General features: G+C 35.7%; 1 protein-coding gene across 1 annotated transcript in view; it reads left to right on the forward strand.

The window, feature by feature from the left end:
• The window catches only part of LRP1B (low density lipoprotein receptor-related protein 1B), a 615,617-nt gene that overhangs the window by 499,509 nt on the left and 97,550 nt on the right, over positions 1-18,558 (forward strand). Inside the window, exons 60-61 of the mRNA XM_009891709.1 lie at positions 2,903-3,084; positions 6,474-6,673. Of these exons, the coding sequence (XP_009890011.1) occupies positions 2,903-3,084; positions 6,474-6,673 (382 nt within the window). The remainder of the gene's footprint in view (positions 1-2,902; positions 3,085-6,473; positions 6,674-18,558) is intronic.

The raw sequence follows: 18,558 nt of genomic DNA on the forward strand, positions 1-18,558 counted from the left end.
GAAATATTGTTCTTAGAACCTAAAAAAAAAATGTGGATAAGCCTAAATTATGGCACTCTGATTCCATCAGGGTAAAACTCAAATCCAGCATGCACTCAAAAGTTCTAGCGAGTCCCTGCAAAGATTTTTCCTGCAAAAAATAGTTGACAGGCAAGTGTGGGGTTCAAAATCCATTAAATTCTTGAATCATATTTATTCCCTTGAAACATTTCACAAAGCATCCTAGTCAGCTTCTTGTCCGTTCTGGATGAAGTTATATTTTTTTGGTTTAGGAAATGTTTTCAGGACTGGGGATGACCACAGACTTTTTCTTTCCAATGTTAACTATTTCAAGAAGAACAAACAATTTTTTCCCAATCAAAAAGTTGTAATGTCCAGGTGGGGGAGTCCAAAAAAATCCTGTTTCTTTCTAATGATGTAATAATAATTTCATTTTTTAAAGAAAGCTTTCAGAAATTGGAACAAGTATTAGAAGAAAATTAGGTTGGGGTCATGGAGGGTATTTCCATTGTCCTTCATTAATATTTTGCAATTTACAGAATGCGTGTCATGTTGATGAAGATTTTACTCAAATAGGATGCCAAATTCAAGGCAAAAATTGTAAAATTAAGGTCATTTAATTTTTGTAAGGTATTTGGGTTTTTTCACTTCAAAAAATTGGCCCAGATTTGGCCTCTGAAAGCTAAAAGTATGTGCAAAAATTTTCAAGAATTAGATATTGTAGCTGTCTGATATTCTGTCAGTAATCTTTTATCCAGTGCCAAATGATAACCTTATGTCTCTTTGACTTAGATTTTAATAGGTTAGCATAGGACATATTTAATAATTGATGTTACAAATAATTAGTTTCCCACTAAACCTGTTTAAATATTTTAACTTCTTTTTTTGTCATGGAAGAGAGATTTTATGGTTGACAACCTTTTCCCTTGAAGTATGAATTTCTTATTTTATTTTCTTCATAGTTCTTGTGTTACTATTTACTATAAATAAATATACCATTAGTGTAAATTGTTCTATTTGATGTATTATCTAGGTTTTCCCTTTTAGGAGATAACATCTTTTCAGCGTACCAACTCTAGCTTTCCTGCTGTGGGTAACCTGATGGCATCTCATTTTTCTTCTGCATCAGATCGTAGAGGAGATATTTATACAATTGAAGCAAGAACTTTTTCACATAAATGTGTTCAAACATTAACACCGTGTCTTATGCATAGCATTGTAGAATCAAATGAAATCTGGCATTGGAAAATGCTGTAGTAAGGTGGATTGCGTACATTAAATGTCACACTGATAATCTCAGTGACTGGAATAAGCGTAAAGTGACTCTCCAAAGGAAAAGTCATCAGAAAAGAGAGACTAATTGCTTTGGCTGATGCTTCTAGATAGCGTAGCTAAACCCCTCTCTAAGTTTGCAGAGCTATCCATTTCTACATGAAATATCCCATGTTACAGTGCAGCAGTTGCTGCAATTACAGATTTATAAAACAGTGAAGCTGGAAGTGCTAAGGTATTAGAAAATAAAGTATTTCATTCATATTAAAAACTTGGTGCATGCCTGGATTTAATTTTAAAAAGATTTTATAATGTGATAAATAACGTAATAACCTGAAAGGGTGCTTTTACATATTCATAACTATAAAATTGGTTTAAAGTATCTCACAGTATCCCTTTTTATCTTGAAGGCTTTTCAGTTTCTTCAGATGGTAAATAAAATTAAAAATAACACATTCAGTTATACATAATCAGGTTTACGTGTACTGTTTATACTCTATTTCAGATGCTTTCAGTGGTGAAAATGACAATAAATTAGAATATACACTACAGTGATAAACCCATTATTAGTACTTAAGAATTCTCAAATATTTTCAAGTATTGCTCTCTCTGATATTTTTTTTTCTTAGGCTCTAGTTGCACAGACCTAATCAGGACCTAATCAAGAATAGAATAGGTCAGAATAGACCTTATCAGAAATAGAATTTTCAAGCCTAGAAGAAGTTGGACTCTAATGATTTGGAATATTCAAATGTCACTCAGCACTTAACGTGAAGTACTCCCCGTCAAGCAAGATTGAATCATACAATCACGATGAGATTTGTAATCATGTCTATCTAGAGGCGTTTGTTCAAGTCTCAGAATTACTCACGTCATCGAAAAACTTGAGAATATCACATCCCTGTCAGTAGTGCCTAGGCTTTCCAGCGGGTCACTAAATTGCTTCTGTCTCTTAGTTTTTTCATTAATAATGTAGTCCTTTTGAAATTTAGCAAATTCTTAGAAAGTTCCTCTTTCTTCTGCCACATGAATGTTGGAAATAAGAGCACAGTATTTACTTTCCAACTAGTTAATCTTTTCCTGTTTGCCTGAGTAGAGTGTCCTTATTGTCAGTCTGTCATGATGACGTATAGCACTACTGTGATACTAAAATGAAATATATGCCAATGTAGACTGGTGAGAGAAATGGTGAGCTGATGTGTTTGAGGGCACGCTATGGGGAGAGAAGACCCATCTCCATTCGGTGCTGTGAAAAATAAACAGAATAGTAAAGAGGAAAAAGTCTTTTTAAAATGAGACAAAAGAAAAATTAGAAACTTCAGATGAAAAATGAAAGATACAAAATTCTTCAAAGTTAGCGCATAATGTTGGAAATTTGGTCTTTACTTTGTCATGGTATTCTCCATTCTCCCTTACTATAAGGAAAGTGTCACAGTGTCTTAGTTACTTAAGAAGTGTCATTACTTCAGAAGTGTCAGTGTTTAACCGGGAATAATAGCTATTTTTTGCATGTTGTGTGTCACTGCATCATATATCCAACTTCTCAATATTCTGGTATTAGAAACTCTTAAGGTGTTTTTTCTTTTCCCAGTATTTGGATGAATAATTTATGTAATTTCTGCTTTTCTAGGTAGTCCACAATACAGCTGTTCCCAATGCACTGGCTGTCGATTGGATTGGGAAGAATCTCTATTGGTCTGATACTGAAAAGAGAATTATTGAGGTGTCTAAACTCAATGGCTTATACCCCACCGTCCTTGTGAGCAAGAGAGTGAAGTTTCCTAGAGACCTGTCCTTAGATCCTCAAGCTGGGTATGGAGCAGCCATTTTGAAGTAATTCATATGTAATCCTAATTTTATATTTAAATATTTTTTTATAAAAACAGAAGATAGGAAATACTCATTAGTTTTTTATTGTCTAACTTTCCACTAGGCTGGATATCAGTAGTCTAAAATGCTTTACCAGTGCTTACTATATCATCATTACATATAAAATTGGTATAGTAGAAAGATAAATGCAGGTACTAAAACCATGTTTTCTTATATCTACTACTCTGTAAATGTTTTGGTTTTGTAGGAGGAAAGCAGATATTAAAAAAAAAAATCTTTTCTTAAGTGTGTTACTAAATAACAAAAAGTTCATATCACCTGAAAGACAATTCTTACGTTTTGCTTCATTTATTCATTGAACTGTCTTGTTAGTGCTCTTTTCTGTGTTTACCGGTTCCCAAAATAATTTAGGCCATTCAGCTACCACATACCTGAAGACTTTTTTCTGATCGTTTTTGCATGTTAGTCAAAGAGTGAAAATGTTTAATCCCACATAATTTGAAAATAGCTTTTGCCCTTTTTAATCTATAAAATTAAAGTTTTGATTTTCACACACGTCTAATGACTGGACTGATTCAGTATTAGGATACAGGGGCTTCATTTTAGGTGACTGTTTCTAACTTTAGTTTTCAGAAATTTAAAATTATCAATGCTTTAAAAATTTATTGCACCAACAATGGTAAAAAGTGAGAACTGCCTAGTTAGTTTAAGTAGTGTGTTAACTGGTACCTGTAATTGCTAATTGTATTAATTGTATTAATTGCATGACCTATAATTTATTTATTGATATAAATTTGTGCTGGTATTCTGAGGGCAGTTTTGAGCACTACCACCATTTTTTATTTCTTGACTGGTGTGAAAGCTATAGGAACCACAGACCTTGGGTTTTTTTACAGTTATATTGTAATTTTAAAGTATTATATTTTTTCTCATAAAATTGATGTCCTTGAGGAAAGTGACCTAATACTATGAATTTTAAAAAGAACAAAAGAAAAGAAATATTTTTTCCCATTAAAAAATTTACTTAATATTTGGTTTTCACAGAAACACAGAATGGTTGAGCTTTGAATGAACTGGTGAAGGTCATCTTGTCCAGCCCCAAGAGATACAAGTCCCTTTTTTCTGTTTGGCTGTGGTTTTGTTTCGGTTTTTTGTTTTTGTTTTCTTTTTTTAAACAGAAACTTTCTAGCCATTGCTATTTGGTCAAAAGCAAATTAGCATTAGAGAGACTCATATAAACTATTTAATGATTTCATGCCAACATCTTATTCTGATGATAGAAGATAAAATATTTTATATTCTTAAAACAGAAAGTGCATAAAAACATTGAGATATTTACTATTTATGTGACTATATGTGTAATGCCACAGACATTGGTCACTGGGTCTATATGGGTCAATATGCAGTTAATGCCTCATAGACAGAGGCCTCTCAATTCACCAGTAAACCATCACCTGTATTAACACTATCCACGAAAACACGAGTGTACATTTAACTGAAAGTCATTAAAACCTGGTGAATTTCTAACCAAATGTATTCTCTTAAATATTTATGCTGCATATAATCTTTAAAAAAAAGAATACTTCTGAATAGTAATACTTAAATTATTACCCAGTCTCTGAATCAATAAAATAGATAGAAAAATATAGAAAGTTTGCCCTACGTCTTTTCAGATCTGAATTCCATATGTAATGCTTTCTGTTTTGCGGAACATTAGGATACATCTGTGTAAACTGGATGAATAAAGCTATTGTAGAGTCTTATAACTCTATAAAGTTATTGGTAAATTAAGAATTCTTCTCTATCTCTAAATCCTAAGGCTCAAGTAGTCATCTCAAGTGTCAGTGACAGGAGAAAATTGTTGAGTTATCTGGAGTCTGCCTAAACAAGGAAAATAAGTGTATTTCCTAGCTAAGAAATGTAACCTCTCAACTTGATTATTTTTAAGAGAAGACCCATTTTCTACCAGTTCTTAGAACTAACATTGAATGTTCTTGTAACTCTACCTTTTCTTCCCTGTCAAATTGGGCAGGGAGGATGTAGACGATACCAATACATGGTATCTCTGGTTGCCTGGATATCTGGATATGTTCCCTGTGTATGCAAAAATCAACTCCACAAAGTTTTTACAGAGAGTCCCAGTCTTCCAGGAATGTTTAGATATACACAGGCAGATAAAACCTTATTGTGCTCCTGCTCAGTGCACAGTATGTGTACAGACTTAACTTTCCACGACCAAGCTCTTTTTTTTTTTTTTATATTTATTTGTTTGTTGGTTTATTTTTAATATTGAAAGCCGCTGGAAGTAAAAACCTGTGTTTGCATTTCAAATTCAGAGTTATTGTTTGAAATAGTATTAATTGTATTTTAGGATTTCTCTCCCAAATGAGAGATGCTAAATCAGCCATAGTGCTGATGCCATATGATAGTAATGATATGATTCTAAAGAAGAAGTTTACTATTGGAGTCAGTGGGGAAAGTTCCCTTTCTCTGCTGCTCACATGGACCATGCTCAGTGCCAACATATTGCTCCTGCGTTTTGTAGGATACCTGTAGCTGTTCTTAGGGCCATCATTTTCTCCTGCACACAAACGGTATTCGAGGTGGCTATTAAGAATATGAGCTGCATCTGGGTTTTTTGAGAGCCTGTCCAAAACCTGTAGAGTTAAAGCCATACCAGGTTCACAGCTGGAAAAATCTGTCCTGAGGTTCTAAGTAATGACATACAGCAGTAGCAACATGCATCCATGTACCAAATAATAGGACTTTTTATTTGGAAAACATGGTCTGTATTGCGGCTCAATAGTATATTAAAGAGAAAATTGCTATTCAGCTTTCCAACAGTCTTTCTCAGTGCTTTACCCATTTTTAAGCCCTTTATGTGCAAAACTGTTCTAATGTTTTGGAAACAGTACTTCTTCAAGTAATATAATTTGCATCATACCACTATTAACAAAAACCCCAAGGTTTTATAATATGTGTTAATTAAAAAAAAATAAAATAACTGTAATACTATATCTGTCATAAGTTTAGCGGTGATGCCGTTTTTGCAGAATATGAGATTCACAAAATCCAATATAGGCGGTTCTTCAAATTCTAAGGTATCAAGACTAAACAATTTAACTGCACTTTTTACTAGTCCATAATGAATTTGATGAAATCACATCAAGCACGAGGGCTCTGCTACTCAAACCCTTTACATTTAGCACACTCATTTACAGGCAGGTCTAGAAAAATCCAAAAATCTGTCTGGAAAATGGAAACATTATAGAATAATTACAGATTTACTCTTGAGATCAACTAAATAAATTAATTTATTGTTATTATTTTTGTATCTCTAAGTGAAGCAGCTGTTGTATTTTGTTTTATAGATACTTGTACTGGATTGATTGCTGTGAGTATCCTCACATTGGCCGTGTTGGTATGGATGGCTCCAGTCAAACAGTTGTCATAGAAACACAGATATCTAGACCTATGGCTCTTACGATAGATTATGTCAACCATAGACTGTATTGGGCTGATGAAAATCATATTGAGTTTTCTGACATGGATGGATCTCATAGACATAAAGGTTGGTCAACAGCTTTTTTATTTTTTAATTTGCTCTTTTCTTTTTTTTTGGTAGTTTTTAAATTGAAAGTGCTTTGTATGTTATTTGTAATTATGTAAAAACTGTACTTTAAAACATTTATGCAACCTTTACTGAGACATTGTTTCCTTTTTATCAGTATTTTAAAAGTCGATTTTCATATTCCTTCTCTCTTATGAATGTGAATAATTTTTAAACGTGCAGTAGTACATGTCCACGGACAGTGTCAAATGTAACCAGAAACTCTGCGAACAGGCTCAGCAATAAGAGGCTGCCCTGTCAATTCTGTACTCTAATGTATATTTGCAACACATGTTCTCGACCAAGTTACAAAGCCAGAACGTGGCTAAAAGCTGCCTTTTCTCCAGCCTGAGAGAACCTGGAAATGCCCATTAGCCTGTTCAGCGTGAGTCAATAAAGGAGATCAGTATTGCAAATGTAATTTGGGGCTTTCCTGGTAGATGGATGAAATAATAACTTTTGAAATACTTATTTAATGAAGTAATCTTTATCCCTGTGTTCAGCTTCTCACCTGACGGATAATTAAAAAGATAGTATCTTTTATCTATAAAGTATTAAAAAAAACCCAAAAAAGTTTCATACTATGATTAATAGTTCTCATATTCCAAATGGTATAATTAAAGATCTTTCACTTTAATTCAAATATATGAAATAATTGGTATTGGTGTGTTGAGGTTTGGTTTTTTTGTGGGTTTTTTTTTTTTGAGATGAAACAGTGTTACTTCAGCTCCCTTCTGCAAGCTTTACCCAAGCCTCAGGAGTGCTGCTATCCTGGTAAATCTTCATGCATTTGGGCTTTTTGGGGCTTTTATCTCATACTGGCTGCCTCCAGGTTTTCTCCAAACCAGAGTTCATAAAACAACTATTTTCAGATTGAAGCTTCAGTGTGAAACAAAACAAACCAAAAAGGTTTCTAGCCCTTGATGAGAAGCTCAAAATGAGCCAGCAATGTGCGATCGCAGCCCAGAAGGCCAAGCGTATCCTGGGCTGCATAAGAAGTGTGGCCAGCAGGGCAAGGGAGGTGATTCTGCCGCTCTACTCCACTCTCATGAGACCCCACCTGGAGTACTGCGTCCAGCTCTGGAGTCCCCAACATAAGAAAGACATGGACCTGCTGGAGTGTGTCCAGAGGAGAGCCAGGAGGATGATCCAAGGGCTGGAGCACCTCTCCTATGAGGAGAGGCTGAGAGAGCTGGGGCTGTTCAGCCTGGAGAAGAGAAGGCTCCGGGGAGATCTTATTGCGGCCTTCCAGTACCTAACGGGGGCTACAGGAGAGCTGGGGAAGGACTTTTTACTAGGGCACGTAGTGACAGGACGAGGGGGAATGGCTTTAAACTGGAAGAGGGCAGGTTTAGATTCAACATTAGGAAGAAGTTTTTCACTTTGAGGGTGGTGAGGCACTGGAACAGGTTGCCCAGAGAGGTTGTTGAGGCCCCATCCCTGGAGGTGTTGAAGGCCAGGCTGGACGTGGCCTTGGGCAACCTGGTCTAGTGGGAGGTGCCCCTGCCCATGGCAGGGGGGTTGGAACTCGATGATCTTCAAGGTCCTTTCCAACCTAAACCATTCTATGATTCTATGATTGTATTCCTGAATAGTAAGTTATAAATAGATAATGAACAATTCAATGGCAGTTATTTGAGATGGTAGATTTGAGAGGCTATAGCAGTAGCTATGAGAGCTGTAAACGTTCCCATTAATCTCAGCATTAAATTCCATGGGTTTTGTAACAAGCACAGGACAGTCATAAGCTGCTCACCTAAGCAGTTCTCGCCCAGACATACCCCCGAGTGCCGGCTGGGCTCCTGCTGACAATCTGTTTTTCTGGCAGATGAAGCAAAGCTCTGTACGCCTCTTGATGTTATTCCCTGTGCTGCTATCCTGCTATTTTGTTCTCTTACTCTTCTTTCTGGATCTTTCAAAGAAAAGAAGTAATAAATAGCCAATGTGTCTCTCCTAGCCCTAACCTGACTGCAGTGGTCAAACCTTTCTCAATTTTCTCTTTCAACCTGAAAGTTTCAGAATTTTTCTTTCTCTGAAAATGTGCTCCTATCACTAAATTTCAGAAGATATCTGAAAAATTCCAGCCACGCTGTCTTTGGTGTCCAATGCCTCGGTCTCCAGCCTCTGGCTTTCTCTTGCCCAAGTGGGTAAAATCAGTTTCAAATGCTTTTATGTTCATGGAATTAATGTCTTCCCCTGAGGATATGTGAACCTAGAGAAGAAGGGAATTTGTCAGAGCCATAGCAGGTAGCAGTGAAGAGTAGTGTTTCATACAATAAGTTCTCTTTCTCGTTCAACGGAGCACCACCACTGCTAGTTTTAGGCAGCCGAATGAGCTCGTGACTGTTTCAGGAGCGTGTCTGACTCTCTAGGTATTACGGAGTTCAAAGTCACGTATTACTGGACGTGCTGTAGGCTTTTGTGCCTGGGAGTTTTACCATTTCCATTTGTGAATGAAAATTTATCAAAATTTGGTACCAGTTAAATATCTGAGGCAAGCTCTAAAAGTGACAGTGACTTTGGTTAAACCTGGTGTCATACTACTTCTGGGTTAAGTACAGATGATATATAAATTCAATCCATAAGAAACTTTTCCTTTGGGAGAAAGATCCTGAGGTATTTAAATTATGCAGGAGGAAGATTTTCTCCTTAGGTAATGCTGTTTGTCACTTCCTCTTGTCAGGAGCTTCATTCAAAATGTGATTATCAAACAAAAATCAATTTGTAGAAAAGTTTCTGTGGATTTAACAAAGAAGTGATGGAATTCTTGGTGTCAAACTGATAAAACATGCCTGTAGGTGCTCTGAAGGGTGCTTTGAGGATTTTGCAAACCTTCAACATAGTGATCAATTTGTCTTTAATCAGAATCTTTTCCCTGCGTCACCCTTTCCCCTGAAACAAACTCCCCAATAAAGTTTGCATGTCTTCATGTTTCAGCACAAGACTAGAAATATTTCTGCAAATTGGTTGTCTTCAATAAGGGAAACTTGTGGAATTTCAGTGGTTGGGGTTGAGAGGAGGTCAAACAGACATTCCTTCGAGCTTCCTGATATGAGCATTTCTAATCCATGTTGATGAGCACTTAAATGAGAAAGATCAGTTTCATATCTTGTGATAACTGTGTTTCTTGATGTATTGCTCACATGGATTTCATGGCCCATTTTCCTTTGTCATTTTGAGACGCTGTGTATTGTCAGAGTTAACTAAGGGACGGTTGAGTTTATTGTAGCCTTTGTGTTTTCAAATGGAGAAGGATAAAGGCACAGATATGATGACCATCAGATAAATGCTCATGAAGCAGAGAAAAAAAGTCTAAATGGGAATCATGTGAGTGATGCAATCTGAAGTGCTAGTTATCGTAAGCTAATTATTTTTTCCCCTGTTTCTGTCACCTGTGAGGATAAGGCTAATTTGCTGTGAGCTTTTTTCCTGAGAATATGCTTTTGGGATCTTAAATTACCTGTTACAAAGTGTATCCGAAAACACCGCAGAGATTTCACAAGACCCAGCAAATAAGTATGTTATCAGAATGGGTGGATTTTATGTCATAAAGAGATATTATTGTAGGAGAGAGACTGCAGTGTTCTGTGCTCTGCACCGGATACTTCTTGAGGACAAACAGAACAACCTTGGGCTAATTATTACATGCTGGATGTTAAACCAAAGAGTGTTTATGCCATGCAATGGGAGTTTCCATGTATTTAGATCTTAGTGTTAACACTTTTTGCAACAAGCTTTTCTTTCTTTCTTTCTTACAAATCTTAAAGACGTTTCAGGAAAAGAGAACATCTGCTGCTTTTCTCTTGTAAAAGTTCCTCTGCATTTCAATACAGAAATAGGCTTTTATAATTATCAGGAGAGTCCTAGTAAGAACTTTGAAAACATGCTAACTAGGCCAGAAATCTTACAGTACTTGGGAGCTCTTCTTGGCGCTAGGGGCAGCAATGACCTTGCTTATCTATTTGAAGTTTAATGCTTGATTATGTAAACTGTCTTTAGAGCTCAGCCAATTTAGCACTGCAGCCTTCACAAATGTTATGCACGGTAAATGATTAAGCAAGCATTGAAGCACTAATCTGGCTAAGCGCTAAGCTGGTTTACTTTTATGAGCTTTAAAAAAAAAAAAAAAAAAAAAATAAGAATTTTTCAGACTTAATAGCTATTTTTGGTTCCCACTGCCCAGAGGAGATGCAAGCTTCGCAGTTCCCTCGGTATCCGATTACCTCATGCAGGTTTTCCTATCCTTCAGAGCTCTTAAAACCCAGAGGTGCCTCCCATTTTCCCACTTCACTCTTTGAAGATGAGAATTTCAGTATAATGAAGCTATAAAAGTAGAATCTGATAGTCCAGTTTAGGAAGTACAGAAGCTTCTCTGAGCTGAGATTAGTCCTTAACTGTGTCGAGTTCTTTGGGGTATTATACTGTAAAAACAAAAGTTGAGCACTTCTGTACCGTCACAGCGGCATGAAAATTCAGCAATGAAAAAGTGTTTAACCTTAAAGGAATTAAGTGTTCATAAATAAATTCTTCAGCTGTAGTTTAGTTAACAGAGAGAAACTTTTCTATAGTATCTCAATTTGAAAAAACCTTTTCTTCAGAGTTGGCTTCTGCCTGAGTGTTTACAAACCTCAGGACTGGTGTACATATATGCAAGTTTTAAAGTATCACGTGTAAGATTTTTGGAGATTATAACCTTTTTTTCATTTTTTGTATCAGTAAGTTTTAAAAATTGCTAATTATAAGGGCTTTTTAGGTAGAAAGTGATTATTTGTGTCTAATTCTGAACTCTGCCACCAGACTTTTATAAAAGAGTATATCCAGTTATTTATGAAATTGTCCTAATGTAAACACAATCTAAGAGATTACAGAAACCAATTCCTTCCAGATTTATACTACCGTTTTCATAGCTCAAAAATTACAGAAGTCTGAAAAGAGGCTTTCTCACAGCAGATGACAAATAAACAGTAGTTCTGATATTGCAACGTTTTTTTCCCAACTTTTGAGGAGTCTATAGAATTACTCGTTATAGCCACATCTGACAGCACAAACTGATAATTGCTTCACAGTTGCATTTGTCAATTTGCTTCACAATGCAAATTGCTTCACAAATGCATTTGACAATTGCATTCTAGATTCAGTTTTCATAATTGTTCAGATAAAATTCTCCAATTCATATGTTTCCCTGAATCTGATTATTTTATTCTATTGTATTCTGTCTCTTTTAAAGGATAATATTCAGGAAAAATACACAGATTCACCTATATTGAATGCAGTTCACACAGTTACATAACTCTAAGGTTCCACAGTCTCCAGTTTATGGAACAGAGTTTATGAAGATTGCCAACAACTTGGTTTCTGCATCTTCCACTGTTCTTGTGATAATAAAATTTTATTAATTATAAACTTCTGAAAATAGTTTTTCTACAAACTCGTCAAAAACTTAGCAGACATTCACTGTATATTTCTGTATAAGCTGGATGTGTGCCATCACAAATTTTAGAAAATGGGCGTTACTTTCCATGCAGTTGCTCCTTCCAGAAAGCAACCAGAACAGAGAACTACAGTTTTTCTTGTGTCACAGGGTCTCTCCCCATTCATATCAACACGATCAAAACCCGGAGGTTTTTGATGAAGAAAGGTGCAGAGTGTTGAGCAGCTCCTCTAGATGCGGTAGAAGATAAATGGGATAAACCAAAGGGGCTTAGCAATTTCTGTACTCAGAGCTGGGTGATGGCAGGAGACAATCTGGGCAGGAGTATGGAGAGGCAAAGAAGAAGGAAGGAATAGCCCGCGGGGCAGAGTGGGCATCAATACTGAAACCAGCAGCAAGACACGAGCCTGAGGCGTGAGGGCTGGCAGGCACGCAAGTGGTCTCTGTAAATCTGAAAAATAACATACAAATGTTTGAAAGTCCGTAGCACACTATGAGTCATTCAACTTTAATAGTGACTTGTACATATTTGAGAATAATTTAATCACTGCTGTGACAGCATGCTGCTCTCTACTGCTACGGGGTAACTGGCATATAAACAACTGCTCACACCGAAATTAAAAAGGCAATAAAACATTTTAAAGTGGGGCAATAAAATATTTCAGTCCTAGATTTGATTAACCGATTTCATAGGCAGATTTTTGAAAATTTATTAATCTCTTCTCATGGTATCATTATAAGTCATATGTAATAATCAGCTTTAATACTGCAGATACATTTGTGCCTTAAGATGTTTGGATTTAAGTCTAAATTTCCTGCTTCTTTTGTGGTAGTAGTTTTGGGACGTATACATTTTTGTGTGAGTTTATTATACTGACATATTCTCACTCGTCACTATTTCGATTACATTTTTTGACTGGCAAGATATCTTACTGCTTAATGCTAGGACTTGTATCTTCCATGCTTACCCAGTATGGATGTGTGATATGCATATTACATTTGCAGAAAGAAATACGTGTGCATGCACATGTTGTTATTAAAAATATTGGTACTATCATCCTAAAGGTATATTCATATATATATATATATATTTCTGTGAAACATGGCTTCAGTTACTGGAATTAATGTATATATTATATGAAAATTATTTTTTTCTCTTTATTGAGTTTGACAGGTTTGGCTTTTTAAACAAAGTGACAATTTAGTAAAAGTAATATTGATTATAAAAAGTCTCATCTTTTAAAAAAACTAGTGGTTTAATGTAATCAAAATTACATGCTTTGTAACAAGCTTAATAGGCATAATCTTATTGTCATTATTCATTAATAGTTTCATTGTCTAAGCACTTCAAATCCTTTATCAAAAGGAGCGATAACCAGGAGTGAGTGCTATACAGAAATAAAAAAAATCTTGACTATGTCTTGAAGAGGTTACAGGTTGAATGTAAAATGAGACAGAAATGGATATAATGGAGTTCAACTGGAAAACAGGACAGTATGGGCCAGCGGTTTCAGCACGAGAGAGGATCAGTAATTTCCAGTTTGTTTTTTTTTATTTTGTACATATAATGGCTACTTTCTTATTAAGTGTTAATCTTCCTTGATGCAGTTTTTCTTCGGAAGATTTTTAATTCTTCCTAAGATTTTTATCACTGATTCCATTTGGGTCAAGATGTCAGTAGCCTTTTTATTTTTATTTTATTGCAGTTCAGGAAATCAAGAGTTTCAGAGAGTGGAATGCAAAACAAAACAATGCAGCCTTGTTTTGAAGGTTTGATCACCAATTTAAATTTTCTGTCTTTGGGTGCCAAAATTCTTCAACAGAAATTGCTCTAATTCCATGGTGAGAGGAGATGGTAGTTTAAAATGTTGCTTAACAGCAATTAATTACCTTTAGCAGTTACTTACCAGCACTGCAACTGTAGATGGGTGAATGCATTTCTGGGAGGAGCGTGGCAGGAATCTTCCACCCCTTCTCATACACTTTGCAAGGTCGCAATCCCTTCTTTTTGGAAAGGGGCAGATCTCTTTCTACCGTAGAAATGAAGTGATCAACCAGCGTCAGCTTGAACAGGAGGTGAACGCTAAAGGAGATGTACGCTTGGTGGGTATGATGGAGTCCAGGTATTCTTGTGGCGTTTATTGATTAGAAGTAGTCAGCATTTGTTCTTTTTAAGGACACTTTTCGTGGCACATGGATTTGACAAGCTGACATAGAGAGCTTTTTTATTGTTGTTGTTCATTTTAGTTAGAGTATTTGCTTTCGCTTTTGGAAATATTTGTGTTTCAGTAAGAGGTGAGTGGGACTGGGCTCATTCCGTATGGCGTCTTCAATAGCCGTATGTTGTAGTTAAGAATCCCAGTTGGCATGATCTTCACGCCTGAAATCAAATGAACATTTTTTTATACTTAAGTAGAGGTACTCAGAAAATATAAGGGAAACAAGAGACAATTAGACATTTTTATCACAGATATGACTTGCAGCATGCAAATTTATATTCTTGGATGAAAATTAGTACAAAACGCAGGAGAGAGAGAGAGAGACACGTTCATTTTAAGCCTGTGCACACTTCTCATATATTCCCTCTTATGGACCTATGTGGCTCTTCTTCCCTGAAGGTCATGCAGTACTTTATCTCCCTTTAGGATGTTATATATTGTCCTTTTTATTTGTGTTCAAGTATCTAATAATTTTTATTTTCTACTGTTTCTGACTCTTGCAAGCTTTCGATTTTTTTCCTTTTACTACCCACCTGTGTTTCTTCCTCCTGTTTTCTGCAGCTTTCTGATAGGCATGTGCATTCCCTTCTCTTTTCTGCTTTCTCCTTCTTATCACATTTCTCATCTTCATGTTGTTTGGTCAAGCGCTGTTTGGGATTAGCATTCAGTGGAAGAGAATCCATGATTTACGTATAACATTGAAACCCCAGTAGAGAGCTAGAGGTGGCAGTAGCAGGCCTGTTAAAAGAGGAGGGATTGCAAGGGACTCATCCATCTCTGGTAGGAAAAGGAGTCACAAAACTGAATTTCAGAAATTACTTGGGGTGGTGATTTCGCATTCCATGTTTTTTGTCCCTCATAATTGTTGAGTAAGTTGTTGAATATGCCCCCATAATGCATTTTATTACACAAATAAGAAGAGCAGGGCCTTGAAAATCAAAGTAAGCATCAGTGTGAATTCATAAGATTCTTTTGCTGGCACAAGGTAGAGCATTTTTTACTCATATATGACACGGTGTATGTTGCAGTATATGGAAACTGGTGTACATGCTCTGAGATGTGCTGGATCATCAGCTGCAAGAAACTTGAGTGACTGAAATAACTATTTGGGACTCAGTGGAAGCAGTCAGCTGAGTTATACTGTTCAGGCAATGATTAATGAAAGGGGCTAAAAGCACTTCTCACCTCTTCCCTTCCTCTGTAGCAGCTGGCCGGGGTGCCCGGCCATGATGATGGAGTCCGAGGCCTGTGGTGGTTGGGTAATTATCCCTTTTCTGATTGAACCGCACTTCGGTTAGAGGTGTTGAGATTTCTTCATCTGAGAGAAAAGTAATACGCATGGGTTACAATGGATTATTTCAGGATTTGATGTTCTTGCAATGAGGGTAAAAAAGCACGTGTAGTAAGTACTGGTCTAGTAAAATACTTAGAGACTGCTACAACTGTGTCTGGTGGATTGTTGATCTGCATGTGGAGTGTTTTATTAGTTATTCTTGCAGAGTGTTTTGAGATATGGATTGGGCTTCAATTTGCTTCAACCCACTTTTTGAACATTTCATAGAGGCTACATTGTTATGAGAAACCTTAAAAGAAAAAAAAAAATATCCGTTGAAATGTAGGTAATTAATAGCAAGTGAGTGCCGTTCTCGTGGCTGTGTGTTAAAATACGACTATTTAAATTCTCCATGAATTTGCTGGTGGAGATCTGACCCTTATGTTGGTATAATGTAGTTTTTTTGTTTAACAGAACATATTATTTTCTTACTAATGGATTGTCAAGTAGACATCTTAATTAAATATTTTCAAAAAGGTGATGCAGAAGCAGAGCTACTTACCAGTTATGACTAACGTGCCTTTACTTTGATTTTGTAGGAAGTAGTCCATTTTCAGAGAATTTACCAAAGAAAGGAGAGCGATTAGTCTTGCTTTCCTTGTTTAAAACTGTGATTCACACCATAATGTATGCTGTGAGGTTAGTAATTAGTATTGCAATGTATAACTAATGTATGCCATTTATGAAGAGGTAGATCAGTAATGCAGCTAAAGTTCTCGTGAAGTTAAAGGAAAGACTGAAGAAAAAAAGTGGGTGTTTTTTCTACTACATACATTTATGATAAATTAATAGCTGTCACCACCTGAAACTTTGGAAAGCTGATGTCCTCAAAGGCAAAGAATAAAGAGTGTGAGAGACTATTTTACTGTTCGATCAGAAAATAAGATGTAAAAACTCCCTTACATTTTTGTGTTCGTTTTTTATGGTCATTCACAGTTGATGTGACCTGTGGATTTTATAACCTATTACATCAACAGTTCTGATGTTCCAGTCTTCGTAATATACTAAAAGTTAAAGAAAAATACAATTCAGCTGATGCCTGTTTTCAGAAACTTCTCTCAGTCTTTACAGATGTATCAACCAGAAGAAAATACATTGAGTTTTATGGTCAGCTTAGAAGAATTTTTATAAGATTTTTATATTTATGTAATTATGATTAATTCTTATTTTCTAAGAATTTTTAAATTGTTATAGTTAGCTTGGAATTTTTATAAGAAGTATTTGCATCCATTGATGCTATACTTATTTTCTGTGTTTTACTTTACATATATTTTTATTTACATTTATATATTTGTACTATTTTATTTGACACAGGCATTCATTGCTTCCTTAATTGTTTTGGGGTTTTTTTTAGAACTTTCTCTAGGTTTTTCAGCTATAAACAGTGCAAGCTTCTGAAAGAACTTTGGTCAATTTTGTGTTGAACATTACGTAATGAAAAATTGACTTAAACACAGAAGCCCATTGAAATTATAAAGTTACTCAGAAATCAGAAATAGTGGCAGGACAAACTACAGTCCTAATCTGTGAGTGTTTAAACCACTGAGAGTTTCAACTTTTTAGAAAAAAGGTTTTAGGTTTTTAGGAACAGGTACACTCTGTCATACTTCTTAAAGAACATAAAAAAGAGTATAGTATTTGTTGCATTGTGTTTGATATTGTGGTTTTGTTTTTAAGCACACAGAAACAAAAGTAAGCATTTACTCATACATCTATACTCAGGATATAGTGTTTACTTGTAATTCCTGCATGGCCAAAAAGAGGAACACTGCTAGACCTATTTTTCGTTTGTGGGGAATGGTAAAGATCACCAAATCAGAATAATTTTCCGATGTAAATCCTTTTCATGTGCATTAAGGCTTTTGCAGGCCCATTTATTCTCATTTTAATCTTAACTGTGATCAGAATAAGAGAAAACAGACAAGGAAAAAAAACACATTTATTTTATTTGGAAAGACTGGAATGGTATCGTAGACATCCTTAATTTGATGTCAAAAGTAGCAGCAAGGGTCATAATTTATATGAACAGATATTTTTTTCCAGAAGTGAAGCAAAAGTAAAATAAATAGCTTTATGGATAGCTTCAGGGTTTTGCTCAGAGTAGCACTTCTCTTTCTGCTGTTCCTTCCTGCTTCTTCTGTCAGCCTGGTTTGTATTTCTCATTAGAAACTGCCCTTTAAGATCAGTGGGGAATTTCCTGCAGTTTTGCAGAGGTACCTAAAATTCCTGTTTGTCTTTTAAGTTTTGTACTGTGGCGCAATCATATAACTTAAAGGTTACAAGAAAACTTTTAATAGCAAGTGTTTATAATCTACCTAAAATAAAAAGTACTGAGTTTAATATAACTCAGTCTTCATATATAATTAGGTGATAATACATGTAGGCCTTCCAGTGGCCAGACAAACCCTGCTCTAGCCTTTGGGTGTCTTCCTGAATCTGGGAGGTTTTTCTGGCAATTTATTCTGATAAATCCAGTGGTGAGAAAATAAGGAAAAAGAGGAGAGAGGAAAAAGAATCAATATAACGGAAATACCTGTACTTACAGTTCCTGTATGCTTGTTTTGTTGTACTTGATTTGTTACTTTGGTGGCAAAACTGAAATTAATGGTACTTTAAAAATTCTTCCCTTCCTCGCTCAGAGGAACAGGATAGCAAAAAATCGCCGTGGGGAGTGATTCACTTCTTTTTCACTTTTTCTTCACAATGTGGTTCTACAAGTAAGGGAAATGATAAGAGCTTTTCTTGGAGATACTATACTATGTAAGGAACCACGTTGAAGTTGCCTATGTAATGAGTGCCAAAATTAAGATTTCTTTGCACTTTGACTAATTTCTTAGAAATTATGTGAAGCTCTCTATAAGAA

This window comes from Charadrius vociferus, unplaced genomic scaffold (assembly GCF_000708025.1).
Source record: "Charadrius vociferus isolate BGI_N301 unplaced genomic scaffold, ASM70802v2 scaffold109, whole genome shotgun sequence".
NCBI lineage: Eukaryota > Metazoa > Chordata > Aves > Charadriiformes > Charadriidae > Charadrius > Charadrius vociferus.